We start from the raw sequence: 16,364 nt of genomic DNA, 5'->3' as shown, positions 1-16,364 counted from the left end.
AGCAGTATAGGTTGAACTGATGAGCACAGACGGGTCATGAATGTGACCTAATCGCCTACCAAACGCTCAGTCTTTTAGTTTTGTTTTCTTATCCACCAAATTTCTCAATAAAAGACCAACCCAACCCAAAATGTCCATGAAAATTTCTAACCATTCATAATGTATCCCATTAAACTCTACATTGCAAGTAGCAATTTATCCAAGAAGACAGACCTCACGTCTCATTAGAATTGCTAGATCTCAATATTAACCTCGAAAAACACTAACTTATGATTACAAAAAACTTGAACTTGAAGTAAACAGAAGTTGAACTAAGAAGTAGCTCAAACCTATGTCCGAAATTAGATAGCATGATACACAGACTTTGTATTGGAACAAAAACTGTTCTAAGAGGGAAAAACCAGGCCCATCTCAATGCCGCCCGTAAACATCTCAGTAAACATATTTGTGAATGAAAAAGATTTAGAAAGAATCAATTGAAAATTCTGTTTGTGTTCTAAAATTTTTGGAGATATACGTGACGTTTTTTTGAAATTTTTTTGAGAAATCAAAGAACTTTTTCTGAAATAAGTAGGAAAAACTTAAGCAAAAACTAATATGGGAAATTTCCAGTAAGTTTAAAACTCATTTGTGCTCGAAACACTATTTTTCAAAGTCTGGAAACCACCAAAACAATCTAACCTAGAAAATTATCTGATTTTGTACAATATGAAAACTATACATATAAGAGGAAAACAAAATTTGTGTGTTTTTGTCTGTGTGTTTGTCTGTGACCAAACTGATCCAAGCATAATAACCACAAGTACATAAAAATTTACGTGAGTGCTATCAACTTATTATTTTTTTTCTCTCAATTTTTCGCTCGTCTTCCCTAAAAAAGGGCAAAGAATACAAAAAAGGAGTTACAAGAAATCAATTTTTTTTGCAGTTCAATTCCATTGGATGTTTAGAATTGAGCACGTGCATCTTTTGATTTGTTTTTCAATTTTCAAATACATTTTTAAAACACGGAAAGTGAGAGAAAAGTTGAACTTCAAATTAGCAGCATTCTTTTTGAAACACATTTTGCTTGAGTTTTTGCTTAACTCACTGTTAATTAAAGTGTAATTGACAATCAGTCACGGACGGTGCAACACGACATATTCTGATTTGCTAGATTACAAGTCAACCAAAAACGAACTTTATGCAACAGTACTAAAAATCTTACTTCATCTCCCAAGGCTCAAAAACGTTTTTTTTTTTGTAAAGAAAAACTCAGCTAAAAATAAATTTGGCTTGTGAGTTTAGTCATCGGGTCACAAATGGCTATACAGCTAATCATGAAATTTAAAAAACTTTGACCATTGGCAAGTTTTGAAAATAAATTCAAAAAGACAAAAACTGAAATTTTTGTTGTGCTTTTTTTTTCTAGGATCACAATAATTGGGCTAACTTTAGCATCAAAAAATTGCTGTCAGAAAGCATTGATTTAACATTAAATTTTTATATTAAAATAGATTTATGAAACTAGAACTAATTTAAAATTGAAAAACAAGTAGAACGCGCTTATCACGTTGAAATTACATTGCATGATATATAAATTATATATTGGGACAAAAAGTGCTCTGTGGGAAAGAAACTTTTCGGACTAATCTCACAACCTATCTTAAAAACCTCAACAGCATGTAATTTATGGAAAATATATCATCAATACAAACAGTTGAAAGTTTGTTGTTTTTCAAGATTTTGCTTTTACAACAAAACAACGCATTCTGTGAAAAAAAAAAACTAAAAATTGAAATAGATTTTTTTTCAAGTATAAAAATTGGTTATGAGAAATCTCAATAATCCCAGCAAAATTTCTCAAGTGCTCTGAAGTTACCTTAAATATGCAAACTTCGGGATGCAAATTTTGAAAAAATTTTCGACGAAAAAGATACAAGAAAACAATGATATAAGTTTTTTCACAGAATATTTAGCTTATTATTAGCATTATAGATGGGTTCTTCTTTTAGCATTTTAAAGTTGTTGTTTACTTATTTTGAACAAGATGGTTTTACACCAGAAAAAGCTATTTTAGCCCTTTCTGCTTGAAATCTATGAAAAAGTATTAAGAAAGTATAATAAAAAATCGTATCACAAAAGTTCCGGAAAAAAGTTTGAGTGAAACAGTTTTTAACTACAAACTCTCAAATTCTAAACGAGGAGTCGTGGTTAAAAGTAGTTCGTAATTTTTTTAGTTGTTGCAAAACTTCACTATTTTCAGCAAGAAAACTTTTTCACTATGAAATCCAACATTCAAAAAAATATATGTTTGATAACACTATATATTTAAATGCATACAATTGTGACTTAAACTTTTAAAAAAACTACAGGCATTTGCTAATGCAGTTTTTCTATTCATTTGAAATTTTCAGTTTTCTACCTCATCAATTCAATGATCTTTGTCAAGCTTTGAGGTAAAAGTTTAATGTTTTTCGCAAAAACTTCAGCGATGGAGTTTGTCTTTGTTTTAAGATCTATTGTTCTTGACTGTTTAGGTTATTTTGTTGATTTTCCTTCTTTTTACAGTAAATAATTAAAGCCGCAGTAAGTTTTTTTTTTCAAAACAGATAAGGGAACTTTTTTAACAAGAACAAAATTTCTTACCTCTGTTTAATTGAAAAGACATACAAATGATGATTCTGACTAAATTTGTTGAACAAGCTGCCTATAAAACTCGATTGGTAAAAAAATGTGTGTGTTTTAAAGATAACGCACATTATAAAACTTTAAATTCACCTGAAAGTGTATATAAACTAGAACTTTTAAACTTTGATGATTTTTTTGCTCCTGCAATTTAGATGTTTAAATTGCCCAAGCATGTACTAGCAAAAAACTTGCTCAGTTTCTGTCCAGTCTCATTTTTTAGTCGTAAATTTTTTCGTGTCAAACGGGAATGAAATTTTGCGGGATGTTTTTTACTGCATTTTTTTTTAACTTATGCACCTCATCTGGTTTGTTTCATTTTGTTTCATAATCTTTCTTTTTTTCTTTTGATATTTTTGTGTGCAAATAAATAACTATTCTAAGTCCAATGTTTTTGGAGCTAGTTTGGGCAGCTTCTTTTAGTTTGTTTTTTTATTGGACATTATATCATTCTTACTGGCATATTTTTTAGTTGTAAATAATTTCCATTCAGAGTGACAGAATGAAACGTCGTCTTTTTTTGAAAACATCTTCGTTTTTAAAAATCTGCCACAATCACTGTCATTATTTGTAATTTGTAACAGTGAAACCGATTTCTTGGTCTCTGAAAAAAAAACAAATTTGAATTTTTCCGACTTACTTTTTTTGAACTATCGCTTTTTTCTAATTCACTTCTCATAAATTTGCGAAAAAATGTTAATATTTTGCTCACTCAGACTTTTTAAAAACTGTTTTTTGAAAACATTTTCGAAGGCCAAAACTTAATCCATTATTTCAGGGCAATATTTTGACAGTTTAAAATAGACAATTAGATAACTTTGGCTTATGTAATACGTAGAGGATCTTTGAGAATTTATTAGCCCAGTCTAAGCGTAGTCCGTTTCTTATACTTCCCCACAATCCAGACTGAATAGTTTTGTTGAGCGAAGCTCTTGTTTGTGTGTTTTTAGTAGCTGCGTTTCAGTAGCTTTGCTAGCTTTAGTTTTGAAAGAAAACTAAGTATAAACAAGATTTATCGTATCAGGGCTAGGCCCTGAATGTTCCCACTGCCTTTTAAGGTCTATGGAGCAGTAATAACATTTAAAAAAAACTACAAAAAACTGATTTTTTTTAAATTTAGATTTTTTGTTACAATCATTCCCACACCTCATATAAAGTTCAAAGTGACAGTTTCGATCCTAGTAACAAGTCAATTATGGCAAATAATCTTCCTTCAACCAAACGATTTCTAAGACGGATTAATTCTTCGCTTACTCGTTAATAGCGCGAAATATATCGCGCGTTAGTTGTCCCAAATTAGCCAAAATGGCACTCTTTAAACCCCCATAATTTTTCAAAAAATGATCACAGTAAAATATCTTTTCAAATCTAAGCTCAGGACAACAATAATTTTGAATGATATAGAAAAAACTTCCGTCAAAAATGGCTTGTTAAAATATCGAAAATTGTATGAAAAAAAACCACCCCGAGCACACATATTCCGTTACTTTCGTAGCGAAAGTCGTAATAACAAAGGAAGATCACTCAGTTGAAGGAGCATAGTACTTGATCGAAATGCTAGAAATCATAATCAAACAATATTTGTTGAATCTGTTAATGAAATATATCTTAAGAAAAAAATATCTCGAAACGATGATTTTTTATCCGATGTCTCTGGACATACATGTTTCATGATTATGATAATATCTGCTAGTGAGGTCTCTCAGAAAAAAAACGTGTTCAGCAATTGTAGAAAAAATAAGAAGAGATAATTTCGAACCAAATTTTGTTTAATTTGGTAAAATCAAAGATGAGAGGCAGAGCTGTAGTTCCCATCTTCTTGTCATTGGTTACTCCATCCTCAAATCTAATAGCCAAGTATTTCTAGAGAATGAATTATACCCTTTGACAACTTTTTACAACTGCAATTTTCAGTTATTTGCTGAGCAATCTGAAACTATATTCAACAGCGCAATTGCACTTTCCAATCACAGTTTAGTTAGAAATCAATATAAATTTGAATCAATTCAAAAATTTCTGTTTTTGGTAATTACGGCAATCAATTTTCGGAGATGGTAGAAGGCATCCTACAAAATTCGGAAAATTCAAAAAAAAATAGCAAATAGAATTAATTGATTTTGGTTGATTTCGAAATAGAGACTGAGTTCTGCTTCAAATATCAAAATATCTTCATGTTTTGTTCTTTTGTTTTCTTATGTCAGAAATTTGGTTTTCCTTGGTCAAAATTCTAAAAACTCCTAGGATAAGTTTTTGGACAATGTATCTGAAAACATTTTTTTAATTTTTCACAGGATTTCATTCTAATTGCTAAAGGTATTCTCGACCAAGCTGGACTATTATTTTAATTCTGATCTTTAAATTAGCACCCTTAGGGCCTTGCAAACAAAAAATTAAGTAACCCACTTTTAATCCTGGGTGAAAAAATGAATGGAATTTAAGTATCAATGGAAAAAATAACAAATAACAGCTAAGAGGCCTATTTATTTTTCCCACGAACAATCAATCTAAGGGTGGGGCCGGTCGAAGGCTTTACTTCTTAAATAAACAAACAATTTTGTGTTTTTATCCCATTTAACTCAAATCGGAATTAATTAGCTGAAAACAATCAGTCGAATCATTTCATAATACTGATACTTTCTGAACAGTTGAGCTAAAAACTCAAAGATGTATTTTCTTTCAAGGTGAGTTCCGTTTTATTTATTTCTTTCTAAAAAATACATTTCGTTTTTCAAGTTTTGCAAAACTTTAATTGAACAGATAATAAGAATGAGCACCAGAAAATTTCGAAATTGAAGTCATTTTTGTCATCAAAATAGTTTTTGTGGAGGCATTTAAAAAATCGATACGTTCATTTTGCATTGATTCGTCTTTCTATTTCCGAATTCCCTTCCCTGCCTCTCGATTGAGCGCTAAACATCAACATCATGCATAATTGAAACCCACCTTGAGTAAAAATGACATATATGAGTAAGAAACAATAATACTGATGGCTAGCCACTTAATTCAAACCAATTCTCCAAGTTCGATTCACTTGGAGCGAACAAAACAAGCCGATTTATTAAAGAACAGAAAAAATCATTGATAATGATAATAATCTAAGCCAGCAGAAAATATTTTTTTTGCTTAGATTAGATTAGATAATTAAAAAAAAACATAGATAATTTCCAGAGGTAAAGATGGCCTACAAAACTGCAACCGTTTTGCATATCATCTAGCGAAAGTATAGCTTCATTAATACCGTCAGTTGTTTTTAATTTTACAGATAATTTTAAAACTCTGAAATGATTGTGCTTCTTAAAAAACAAATGAAAAACAGTAACCTGGCCGTCAATGAAAATGGCAAAATGGACGGTTGTATGAGGAATTATTTCATTTGTTGGAGTATTTCAATACTTCTGGAGGTGAAGAAATATCATATAAAATTATTCAAGATCAAAACAGAGTTTATATCAATGAATCTATTTTGTTCTAGTAAACATATTGGTTTAAGAGCACAGAGCGGCTAAAAACTTAAGCCAACGTAGGCATAATTCTTCTCAAACAGAAAAATTGAAGTTTTTGAGGCAAGTCAAATCGGTCGAAACCAAAATTCTGCGCCTTCTCGTATCTCTTTTTTAACAATTGTATTCATCATATTATTTGTTGCTAAAAATTGGTTTTCTGATACTAAGTTTTCTGCTGATGAGACTGTCGGTTCATTTCGCATTAGTGCAATATGTGTCCCATTATACATTTCAGGATTAGGAAATAAGATAGTAAAAAGTGAAACCAGTTTAAGGGATGAGCTTCGATGAGAGGAAAAATGGAAGAAAAAATATATTTAAAAAATGAAGAGAGTTTTTATAAAAGTGGCTGCAATTAATATTTGATAACAGGCGCGCATGCAATACTCTTAGTTATAAGTTTCTAATACGAACACAAACGTAAAACAAGAACAGATGCTAGTTTAAAAACTGTTAATAATTCATACTCGACTTTTTATTAAAAAATCACTATAAACTAATGCGTTACTTTCCCCCTCGGAACATCTGCTGTTTTAAATAATAATAAAATTAAATTTTTATCAATTTTTACTTAATTTTGCTGCTCAATCTTTGAAGATGCTTGTATAACGCAGAAAAGCTACCTGCTAGAGATATTACACAATTAGACATAGATATTCCCTCTACAAAATAAAAAAAACTGTCTTCTCCAACTTCATATTGCGCTCTTACGCATTTATACTCCCTACAGAAAAAAAGCAAAACTAGAAAAAATAATACAAATATTCTGATGAAAACACGGTGAATAGAAGATCAGTTTCATAAACACGAATCATCAACTAATTCCTTGAAAAATAAAACAATTCATTCGAACTTGATTTCACAAAAAAGTCAGCATTTACACAGCTCAAATTAAAAAAAGGTAAGACTCAACAGATTTTAGGAAACCCAGCCAATTATTTTGGCAGAAAAAGACTCTTCCCTTCAAGTGGTTTTAAGAACCTAAATATTGAAACTGAACCTTCTGCTCTCAAACATGTTTTTATTAGGGTGGTAATCTTCCCTCAGGTATTCGGCCACCTCACTAACCAACCCTAAAATATTTTCCGAAGGTGCCTTAGACGAAAAAATTTTGTGGCAAAAGGGTCAAAGTGTTCTGGGAGCGCTCGGAAAATTAATTTTGTCGACATAAAAAAGGTCAATATAATTTTCCAACATTTTTTGAAAAAAACCCGCCCCCCCCCCCCCTCGAGAAAATCCTAAATCCGCCCCTGCCAATTCCGCCCCTAAATCCGCCCCTAAATCGGCTGGGTAATCATACTCCATGCACACTCAAGAGGGTTTTGTAACCTATGGCTAACCCAAAGTAATCTGTTTTTTTTCCGCTTCTGTAATCCAATTACTTAATTTGAAAGAATGAAGTGTTTCAATAGGAAGCGTTTCAAACATGAAAAAATGAAATGTTTCAAAAAATTAAAGGTTTCAAACATGAACAAACAGAGCGAGTTGCTATGAAGTAGGACGTAGGACAGAAATTTCCGACCACAGTGATTTGAGAAGAGAAGAAAAGGAAAGAAAAATAAACAAAATCGAAAAAAATATCTAACTTTTTCTACTTTTTGTAAGCTTACTTTTTGTAAGGAAAGAAAAATAAACAAAATCGAAAAAAATATCTAACTTTTTCTACTTTTTGTAAAAAAAAATCTACTTTTTGTAAGCTCTTGTAATTTTTTAAACAGAGGGCGGCTAAATTGGGCAAAATATTGCAGAATGGAAATGAATATAACTAAAATAACGTACAACTTGCAGTAGATTTAAATTATGTCTCATCGGAAATGAATTCAATTTTATCATATTGTGTGAAATTTGGTCTGAAAATCGGAAAAACTCAGACCAGTTCTTCCAAAACAGAACATTTTTTTAAACATTTTGAAGCTTTGCATAGGAGACAAACTTATAATATCGAAATTTCCGTCATTTTTGATGGTTGGACAAAAACAAAAATAAAGGGTATTCTTTAGCGTGCCAAGGGGAGAAAGCGGTGGGCCACCGCACCCCCCCCCCCCCCCCCCCCTCAATTCTGGTTGCCAATGTTTTGGTATAACTTAACGATATCCATTTTTGGCTGGCCAACCTCAAAATTTTTCTAGAGGAGCCTTGGCAGCAATAAAACTAATTTTGAGGGGGGAGCCCGCGCCAACAAAACGCATTTTTTTGTCAAAATTTTCTCGAAAAGTCCCCAAAAACGCCGTTTTTTGGCCTGTTTTTTTTTTAATTTTAGAAAAAAAATTGGTCGACCTAAAAAAAATTGGTCCGAAAAATTTTCAAAATTTTCCGAAAAGCGCCACTGAAGACTGAAGTGAAGGTATTCAAATTATTTTAAACGTTTGATCGGATCATTCTGTGCTACCTGTATAGCAGGTGTCCGGAATTTCTAGATCGGTTTTTGCTTTTGCTTTGTGATGCTTCCTTTGGTGACGACAACAGCATGACGATAGTTAGACTGTTTCAACTCTAATTTGAAAATTAATTTAACAAAAATCTAAATCATCTTTCGTCAGAGCAAACAACAAAAGGCCTTAAGTGAATAGTTAGTCGCATCGGTACTGCAATTTCATTGTTTCGATTTTTTTAAGTTGGTTTTTGCGAGATTAAATTCGGGTTTAGAAATTGCTATCGATTGTCATTAATGTTGAGCAGTTTCTTTTTAGATGTCAATTATGCTCAGGTGAACTTAGAGTTAACATTTTTGGAAATTAACTAAGTAAATTTCTATGCCCTTTTCAGGGAAAAATATATAATTAATATTACTTTTTGTCGGTGGGGATTTTATGGTAACCGCTGAAGCGATCACCGAAACTTAAGTAAAAAGAAATAAAGCTACAGGAAAGGAATTATAATTTCGTAATTAACTTAGACTACGTAAACGGAGCATTAAAAAAGAGCTTTCCATTTATTTAATGGCCAGGTAATAACTCAAAATGTTTTGACGTTTTAACAAATTCTGCCCGCTTGTGCTACTTATAATAGATTTTCTGCTAAGTGGGGATAGCAAGTACTAAATGCACTTTCAAAAGGTACCCATATCTAGCTATTTATTTATTTTTCCCTTAATTCCTTATTTTTTGTTTTGTTTTATTTCTCAACAAGAGAATAAATTGCATTCATTGGTCGCAGTTCTTATACTATCCTCTCTCTTATAATTCCCGAATAAGTACTTTTAACAAAATTTAAAGAGTAAGGCAACAATTTACTTTAAAAAATCCCCTGTTTTACGGTCTTAGCACTTTACTCTTTAGTAGCCAACGTCGATCTTGAGAGGAATTAAGTGCTAGTTTAACAAAAAACTAAAACAAAAACAATTAACAGCAGCATACTTACTAAGAAAAAAGTGAAAACTCAAAAAATAACAAAGAAAAACTAATTCAAAATACTCAGGCAAGTAGTTTTTTCTGAAAAGCTTAATTGATTCAACTTTGAAAAATTATATATCGAAGAACTAGCGGCTCATCTATTTGTCTAGCTAATTTTCCCACCTTTTTTCAACTAAGTAAGTTAATTTTAATACTAAAAAGCGCCGAAACAGAAGTAAAAGTAATTTTAATTTCGTGTTTCGTTTTAACATAACCAACCTTTTGTTTTTAAATTTTTATCTTATCGCCGACGGGCTTAAAATTGCTCGAGTCATAATAAACAAATCAATTAGCAATTCATTCACATTTTTAACTTAACTGGCTTATCTAGAAACGTTTGTTGACAAGATTAACCATATTACTTTTTTTCTCACTTAAAAATTTCACACCTTTTTCAACATATTGTAATAACAAAGCGGAAATACGGCTGACTTTTGTTCATTAAGAAGTACTGAAATAGGTAAGGTCAACTCATTTTTTAACAGACTTTTCATTTTTGACTTCCAAGGAAACCAAACTTTAATTTGTTAGGATCTTTTTTGCTAGTGCGCAAGTCAAATTATGGCGCAAACATTCGGCAAAGACTGTCAACGCTATTTGTAAAATTCCCAAACTTTGAGTACAAAGAAACCAAGTTGTTCAAAATGTTTGCAAATAGTCAATATTTTTCGGCCCCTGATTATTTCGGGTTTAAGTCCGTTTTTGAAACTATTGATTCGCTTAGGCCGACCATGTTTTCGTCAACCAACGCACCGGCAGTAACCAATTCGCCGACTTTGATTCAACCTCCGACGCCGATCAATTGTCCGAACGCCAACTCGGCGCCCAATAGCCCACCCGACCTCAAATATACAATTGAGCAAATTGAGTTGTTGAGGCGACTCAAAAATTCAGGTTTGACAAAAAATCAAATCGTACAAGGTTTGGATTCGATGGAAAAAATTGATTCGACTGGGTTTTCCACTGGCGTTGAAGCCAACTCACCTCCGGGAAAGGAAATCAAGCAAGAATTGTCACCCAACTCGAAAGGAAATCTGCTTCCTGGAACGATCGGCCAACTGGGATCTCTGAACTCGGCGACAACGGGAGCCGAATATTTGCGATCTTTGGCTCTACAACATGCATTTTTCAACGCGATGACTAATGGAAACTTTGTGAACGGAAATGCACATATGCAGCAAAATGGCATTCAGTCGAGCTTGGCTCAGAGAAATTTGGCGGCTGCTTTGATGTGTTCACAGGGCATGACCATTCCCGGAATTGGAGGACTTCATAACCAGGCGGCTTCACCGGCCAGTGCTGGACTCGCGGGTAGTTTGGTCGGATTTCATTTGGGATCAACAAACGCGGCTGAAAACTCAATTTTGAACCAGATGAGTCATATCAATGGAGGGGGTGGGGCTAACTCGCCCGTGAATTTGAAGCGGGAGAGTATGGGCGGGGTGAATGCGTCCCTAGGCGACCCGACCACAATCAGCGACGATGACGAGCAATTGATGCAGCTACAGTCGTAAGTGGTTCATCTTTAAGCAATCAGCGTTTTCCCAGTTTTCTTAGTAGCCGTCCCGCAAAAACAAGCAAAAAATCGTCTAAAAATTGTTAATACGGTAATTTGCATGAAAAAATATCTCAATCTTTTGACTTTTTCACGTATGTAGAATAAATTACATTCTAGCATTTAGAAAATCTCGGGGTGACAGAGGGGGTGAATGCAAATAGCCAAAGCTTGGGTATGGTAAAAAAACACCAAGAAAAATGCAAGTCAAGTAACTATTGTTTGTCAATCAGCGGTATTGTTTTTGAAACTACTTCACCATTTTCCAGTTCAAACGTTTGCTTCGACGACTCTTTTTTATAGTCCATCCTCCCAAATACAATGAAAATTGGAGTACAGGCTGAATGCTCAAACCTAAACATATTTGGTTTCCATACAAAATTTTGCAACCACTGCTGATAACAAAAACTTGAGTTTTTTGTTAAATGGTACAAAAATGAAAATGAAGCGTTGCTATCTGTGCTTCAGTATGTCTGTGGTGGACACCAAGGAGGAGATCAAGAACTTCATGATGTGTCACGGGATCAAGCAGCACCAGGTGGCGGAGAAGACAGGGGTCAGCCAGAGCTACATCTCACAATTCCTACACCAGGTACCTACATAAACCACCACCATCTCTCCGCCTTAACTTCAATTACATCAATAATATTCTGCAACCAGCATTGCAAGATTATGTGAAGAACCATGTGTTTTAAACATATGTCACTGAGACACCTGCCAACGGACTTGTAGGTCCAATGGTGCACTCCTAGGCAGTAAAATTGATGGAGTAGTTTGTAAATTTATGAACTACCCACAAAGCAGTTGCCTGAAGTTAATTAATTGTTATTATGTATGTATTCTCAGTCAATGAGAGTTGCGGATGTGGGAATCTCCATGCTCGAAAATTTTGTAGGCCTTTTTTATGTTTGATCAAAGTTAGTTTTCCAAGCTCTCCCAAAAAAAACTAAAAAAAAACTAAAAATTCGGTGCACAGGCAAGCGAAATCGAAAAGATAGCTAAATGACATGAGAAAAAACTGAAAAAATTAAATCTGGGAAATTTTAAACGGTGAGTTTTAAGGAATAACCAAATTTCGATAAAATGCAATTTTTAAAAACGGGACTATTTCAGGTAAAAATTTTGCATATCTATCCTTAAAAGTTGCTGCTGAAATTGTTCTGTTTAAATTTTGTCAAAATTTTTTTTTCTGTAATTTACTTCAACCAAGTACAAGTTCTAACTCTCCAGCATCTATATATTATTACACAAAATCTAAACTAATTTTATTTTGCTTAGGGAGTTTGGATGAAGGACTCCACAAGGACCAACATCTACAAATGGTATCTGGACGAGAAGCGGAAACGAGAAGGTAAACACTATTTTGAATTCGTCTAATAACACTCGATTTTCATTTTAATAGTTTTTTGGTCTCATCTCTTAAAAAAACTAGCAACAATTTTGAGCTCGATTTCTCAAAACGGTTGTTTCATTTCTTTTGACATAATTCTTTTCGACTATCAATTTGTTTCATGTTCAAAAGTGGAGCATTTGTTTCAACGTTTTTGCTCGGTCTGAACATTTGCGCCAGTCTTAAGAATCGTTTCGTTTTTTTTTGAAATGCGTGGCATAACAATAAGCTCCGAAACAGCTGCTGAAATATATCGAACTTACGACCGATTAGCGGAGATCAGTGAGCCCGTTAGTGGTCGGCAAATAGCAAAAATGCTCGGGCTAACCCATAGCACTGTAAATCGGGTTCTTAATAGACGAATTGGAAACACTTACCAGCAAGCTACAAGACAATGCGGGAGACCCAGATCCCTACTAGAAAAAAGTATTGCTTTATTTTATCATTTTAACTATTGTTTGAGTTGAATTAAAACCATTGACGTAAAAGAATTTTTTATTTTTATTATTATTATGATTTTTCTTAAAAATAATCGATTCAATTTTGCTTTCATAGAATATTAATGTTTTGCGTGTTTGTACCTACAAAGTAATGTTTAAACAATTTTTGTTTCAAAGTTGTTTGACAAAATATTTTTTTAACTGGTTACAAATCAATCAATTCTCGTTTTTGAGTTTAAAAACAAAAAATATTTTAGCGAGCGGAGACATGGTATCGCCAGTGCACAGCAACAGTTCTAGAGGCAATTCACCCATCAACGAAGGATCAAATATCTCACAGACTCCTCCGACGTCAAACACAATCACGGGACAACAAATAAACAACAACAACAACAACAACAATAGTCCAGTGGGAACCAACAGCAGTAAGAATGGCGCAAGTGATGGAGGCAGTAATGGGTATTCAGCAGTTGGTCAGCCAATTCAACAGGTAAGAAAAGTTGACATTTTTTGCTATTTCAGTAAATTAATTTCCAAAAGGTTACCTACTTTTTGATATTTTTGTTCGAACTATGCAGCAAGTTTTTGAATTTCCAGGAAACTTGACGCTAAAAAACATACATTTATAAAAAAAAGTTGTGTTTTTAACATGAAATGCCAGAAAAAAAAGAAAAAGGAAAAAATAAAGAAAAAAGTTTGCTAAGGAGGATTCTGATCATGATCGAATTGATCATCTTGGTTCTCCCTGAAATTATCATAAGTACCCTGCTTTGCCATATTGCTTTGAAAACCACATAAGAAATTCTGAACTCAAAATATTCTGTTTAGGTGAAGAAGCGTGATCGATTTGTGTGGAAGGAGAGCTGTGTGTGTCTGTTGGAAAAGTTCTACCATGTGAATCCCTACCCGGACGACGCCAAGAGGGAGGAGATAGCGCAGGCATGCAACCAACTCATCGACTCCACTGGTACGCATATCGTACACTGTAATAATGACCATGAGTGGCCACTAATTATAGACTATAGCTGATATATCTCTCTTTATTATTCACATCTGTTAACTTAATCGAAAACGAAAAGACATTACCCGCTCTAAAATAGCAAATTGTTAACATATTTCAAAAATCATTTTCAAATTGCAGAAAAAATAATTTTTAAAGATTGTTTTGGTTCAAACATTTAATTTCTCGTAGTAATTTCAACATTATTTTAAGCACAGCAGTTTAAATATTCCCGGGTTATCTATCAGTTTGCCCTATATTTATTTTAGGGTTCACAAACACTAATTTATTGGTTTATTTACATTCATTCTTCTCTCAGGTCAAGGTCATGATGAAAAGTTGGTAACTGCAGTGAAAGTGTACAACTGGTTTGCCAACAGAAGGAAGGAAATCAAACGCAAAAACCATTTTGGTGAGATTCAAATCTTTACTCAAAAAACTTCATCTGCTCGAAAAATTTATGATTAAAAAACCCAAAGTTATGAAATAAACATGAAATCAAATTTTCTCCACTTGCGTTTCATAAAAAAATGGCCGAAAAAACTATTTGCTTGCAAAAAATAATATCGGGTTTTGGATTAATCCGCAATTCAAAAAAAAACATGTTCAAGTTTATTTCAGCCGAACAGCAACAAGCTGCGGCAGCGACCAATCACAACAACCTATCTCTCCTAGCGACAGGACACCCCGCCGGAGTGCTCCCCTTCCTTCTCGAGGGTAGCAACAACAAACAGCAACAACCCCACCCACATTCCCTGCCTGGCCTCAACAAGAATAATCCCGGGGGGCATTTGAACCCTCAAGTAGGGACTAACCCTACTGCTGTTGTGGCATCAGCGGCATCTTTTTTGGACGAGTTGATTGAACATAACAGATCGGCATTGCAGCACAACCAACAACAAATGCAGATAAAAAATGAAAACAAAGCCGATGAATATGGTAAGAGCTTAAATCGGATGCACTTTTTGGAAAAAAAACTAAGGCGTCCAAAAATGTTCATAGAAGCTTTCTTTATTAGAAACACCTAGTCAAATATTTTTGTAGGCTCTTTTTACACCAACTTGGCTAATATCTTTATGAGAAATCAGAAAACTACCTGAAATGTAGATTGTTGTGAACTGATAGTAGGAATCGCTTTTCTTTCAATTAAAAGTACATTTAAATCTTACAGAGGATTTTTTAAGGAGGCGAGGACAAAGCGTTCAACATGTGCCAAAACGGAAATGATGTGGACGAAATCGACGAACCAGTAGCGAAAAAGCCGAAAAGTTCATTGGCTGAACAACTGGCGGAAGTGAACAGCGTCATATCTGAACTAGTGCCGGGCAACCTGGAAAATTCCACGAACGATGAAAATGATGGATTACGCAACAGTTACGCAATGACTGAAACGCACTCAACTCATGGTGAAACGGAAACTGGTCAACAAGCCACGTTTGACGTTCTCAACTTGACTTCAGAAAACAGTTCAAAAATTTAGAAAAAGCCAATTTTTGAAATCATGAGTTAATTTGTAAACAAATTTAGTTATTCAAAACTTGTTAGTGAATTTGCCCATTTATGTTTGTGTTTTTTTTTTGGCCATATCAGAAACATGTCACAAAAACCTTCACATAAACCCAAAATATGCGCACCAAATACTGTCACAACTACAAGCTTTAACTATTGCTGCTAAACAGTTAAAATTTATTTAAAATTGATTTATAAATTGTCGTTTCATTAATTTTAAAAATATTTATGTTGATTTGAAATCATTTCCGTGGATTGAAAACGTTGCACAATTTAAATTTTGTTCCAATTTTTAAATTAGGATCTGAGGCACAATTTTTAATGGGCAGCTGGAAATTTTCGCAAACTGCGGTAAAAATCATGTTTGGCAGTGCTTGCTCAGAGCAGTTCAAATTGATTTTTTTTACCGGATTAAACATTGATGAAGGGTCTCGGTAAAGGTGGGTCTTCCAACAAAATTAAGATTGTTTCGAAACAAACATCTAATATATTTTTTTAGATATTTTGTTGGCAAAATCAGGCACCACAAACAATTATTGGAATGGGTCAAATGATATATCATATTAAAGACCTTTTGGTTGTGATTTGACCGAAACTTAAAAGTTTCTAGAACATGATCTCAGTAGCCAGAAACCAAGTTTAAAATTTTAATTTTATCAAATTTCAAGGAAAAAGAGCGAGTAAAATAGCTTATTTTGTTTTTCAACTAAGATGAAATACAAAATTAATAACCAGAAAGCTAAGAATGATATATAATATTGAAACCTTTTCAGCCTTAATTTAAACGATGTTAAGTTTTTTTCGAAAATTTTCCCATTGTCGAGATAAACTGGTCTGAATTTTTTGATTTTTCGTCATTTTTTGAGCGAGGAATAAAGCGAGCAAGCAGTCTTATTTTAATTGCTTAA

The 16,364-nt window shown here is 33.4% G+C and overlaps 2 protein-coding genes across 3 annotated transcripts in view; both read left to right on the top strand.

Annotated features, from left to right (window-relative positions):
• LOC134847732 (transducin beta-like protein 2) overlaps positions 1 to 16,364 on the top strand; it is a 343,894-nt gene that overhangs the window by 277,833 nt on the left and 49,697 nt on the right. The gene's annotated exons all lie outside the window — the stretch shown is intronic.
• LOC134847815 (homeobox protein 2-like) lies at positions 5,250 to 15,716 on the top strand. Of its 2 annotated transcripts, none has more exons than XM_063865034.1 (9): positions 5,250 to 5,348; positions 10,287 to 11,072; positions 11,586 to 11,709; positions 12,396 to 12,468; positions 13,205 to 13,437; positions 13,776 to 13,914; positions 14,267 to 14,359; positions 14,569 to 14,886; positions 15,132 to 15,716. In XM_063865034.1, exons 1-9 carry the CDS (start codon positions 5,332 to 5,334, stop codon positions 15,425 to 15,427), a joined length of 2,079 nt encoding a protein of 692 aa, XP_063721104.1. In that variant the 5' UTR covers positions 5,250 to 5,331; the 3' UTR covers positions 15,428 to 15,716. The 2 variants fall into 2 exon arrangements, with proteins under 2 accessions (XP_063721104.1, XP_063721105.1); XM_063865035.1 differs by lacking the exon at positions 5,250 to 5,348 and adding an exon at positions 6,679 to 7,071.

This window comes from Symsagittifera roscoffensis, chromosome 6 (assembly GCF_963678635.1).
Source record: "Symsagittifera roscoffensis chromosome 6, txSymRosc1.1, whole genome shotgun sequence".
NCBI lineage: Eukaryota > Metazoa > Xenacoelomorpha > Acoela > Convolutidae > Symsagittifera > Symsagittifera roscoffensis.
This window is presented reverse-complemented; position numbering and strand designations above follow the sequence as displayed.

What these genes read in the sequence shown, in the direction of transcription:
- LOC134847815 (XM_063865034.1), top strand. An exon ending in CAAACGCAAAAACCATTTTG is followed by an intron (nt 14,360 to 14,568) that starts GTGAGATTCAAA and finishes AGTTTATTTCAG; the next exon opens with CCGAACAGCAACAAGCTGCG. An exon ending in AAACAAAGCCGATGAATATG is followed by an intron (nt 14,887 to 15,131) that starts GTAAGAGCTTAA and finishes GGATTTTTTAAG; the next exon opens with GAGGCGAGGACAAAGCGTTC.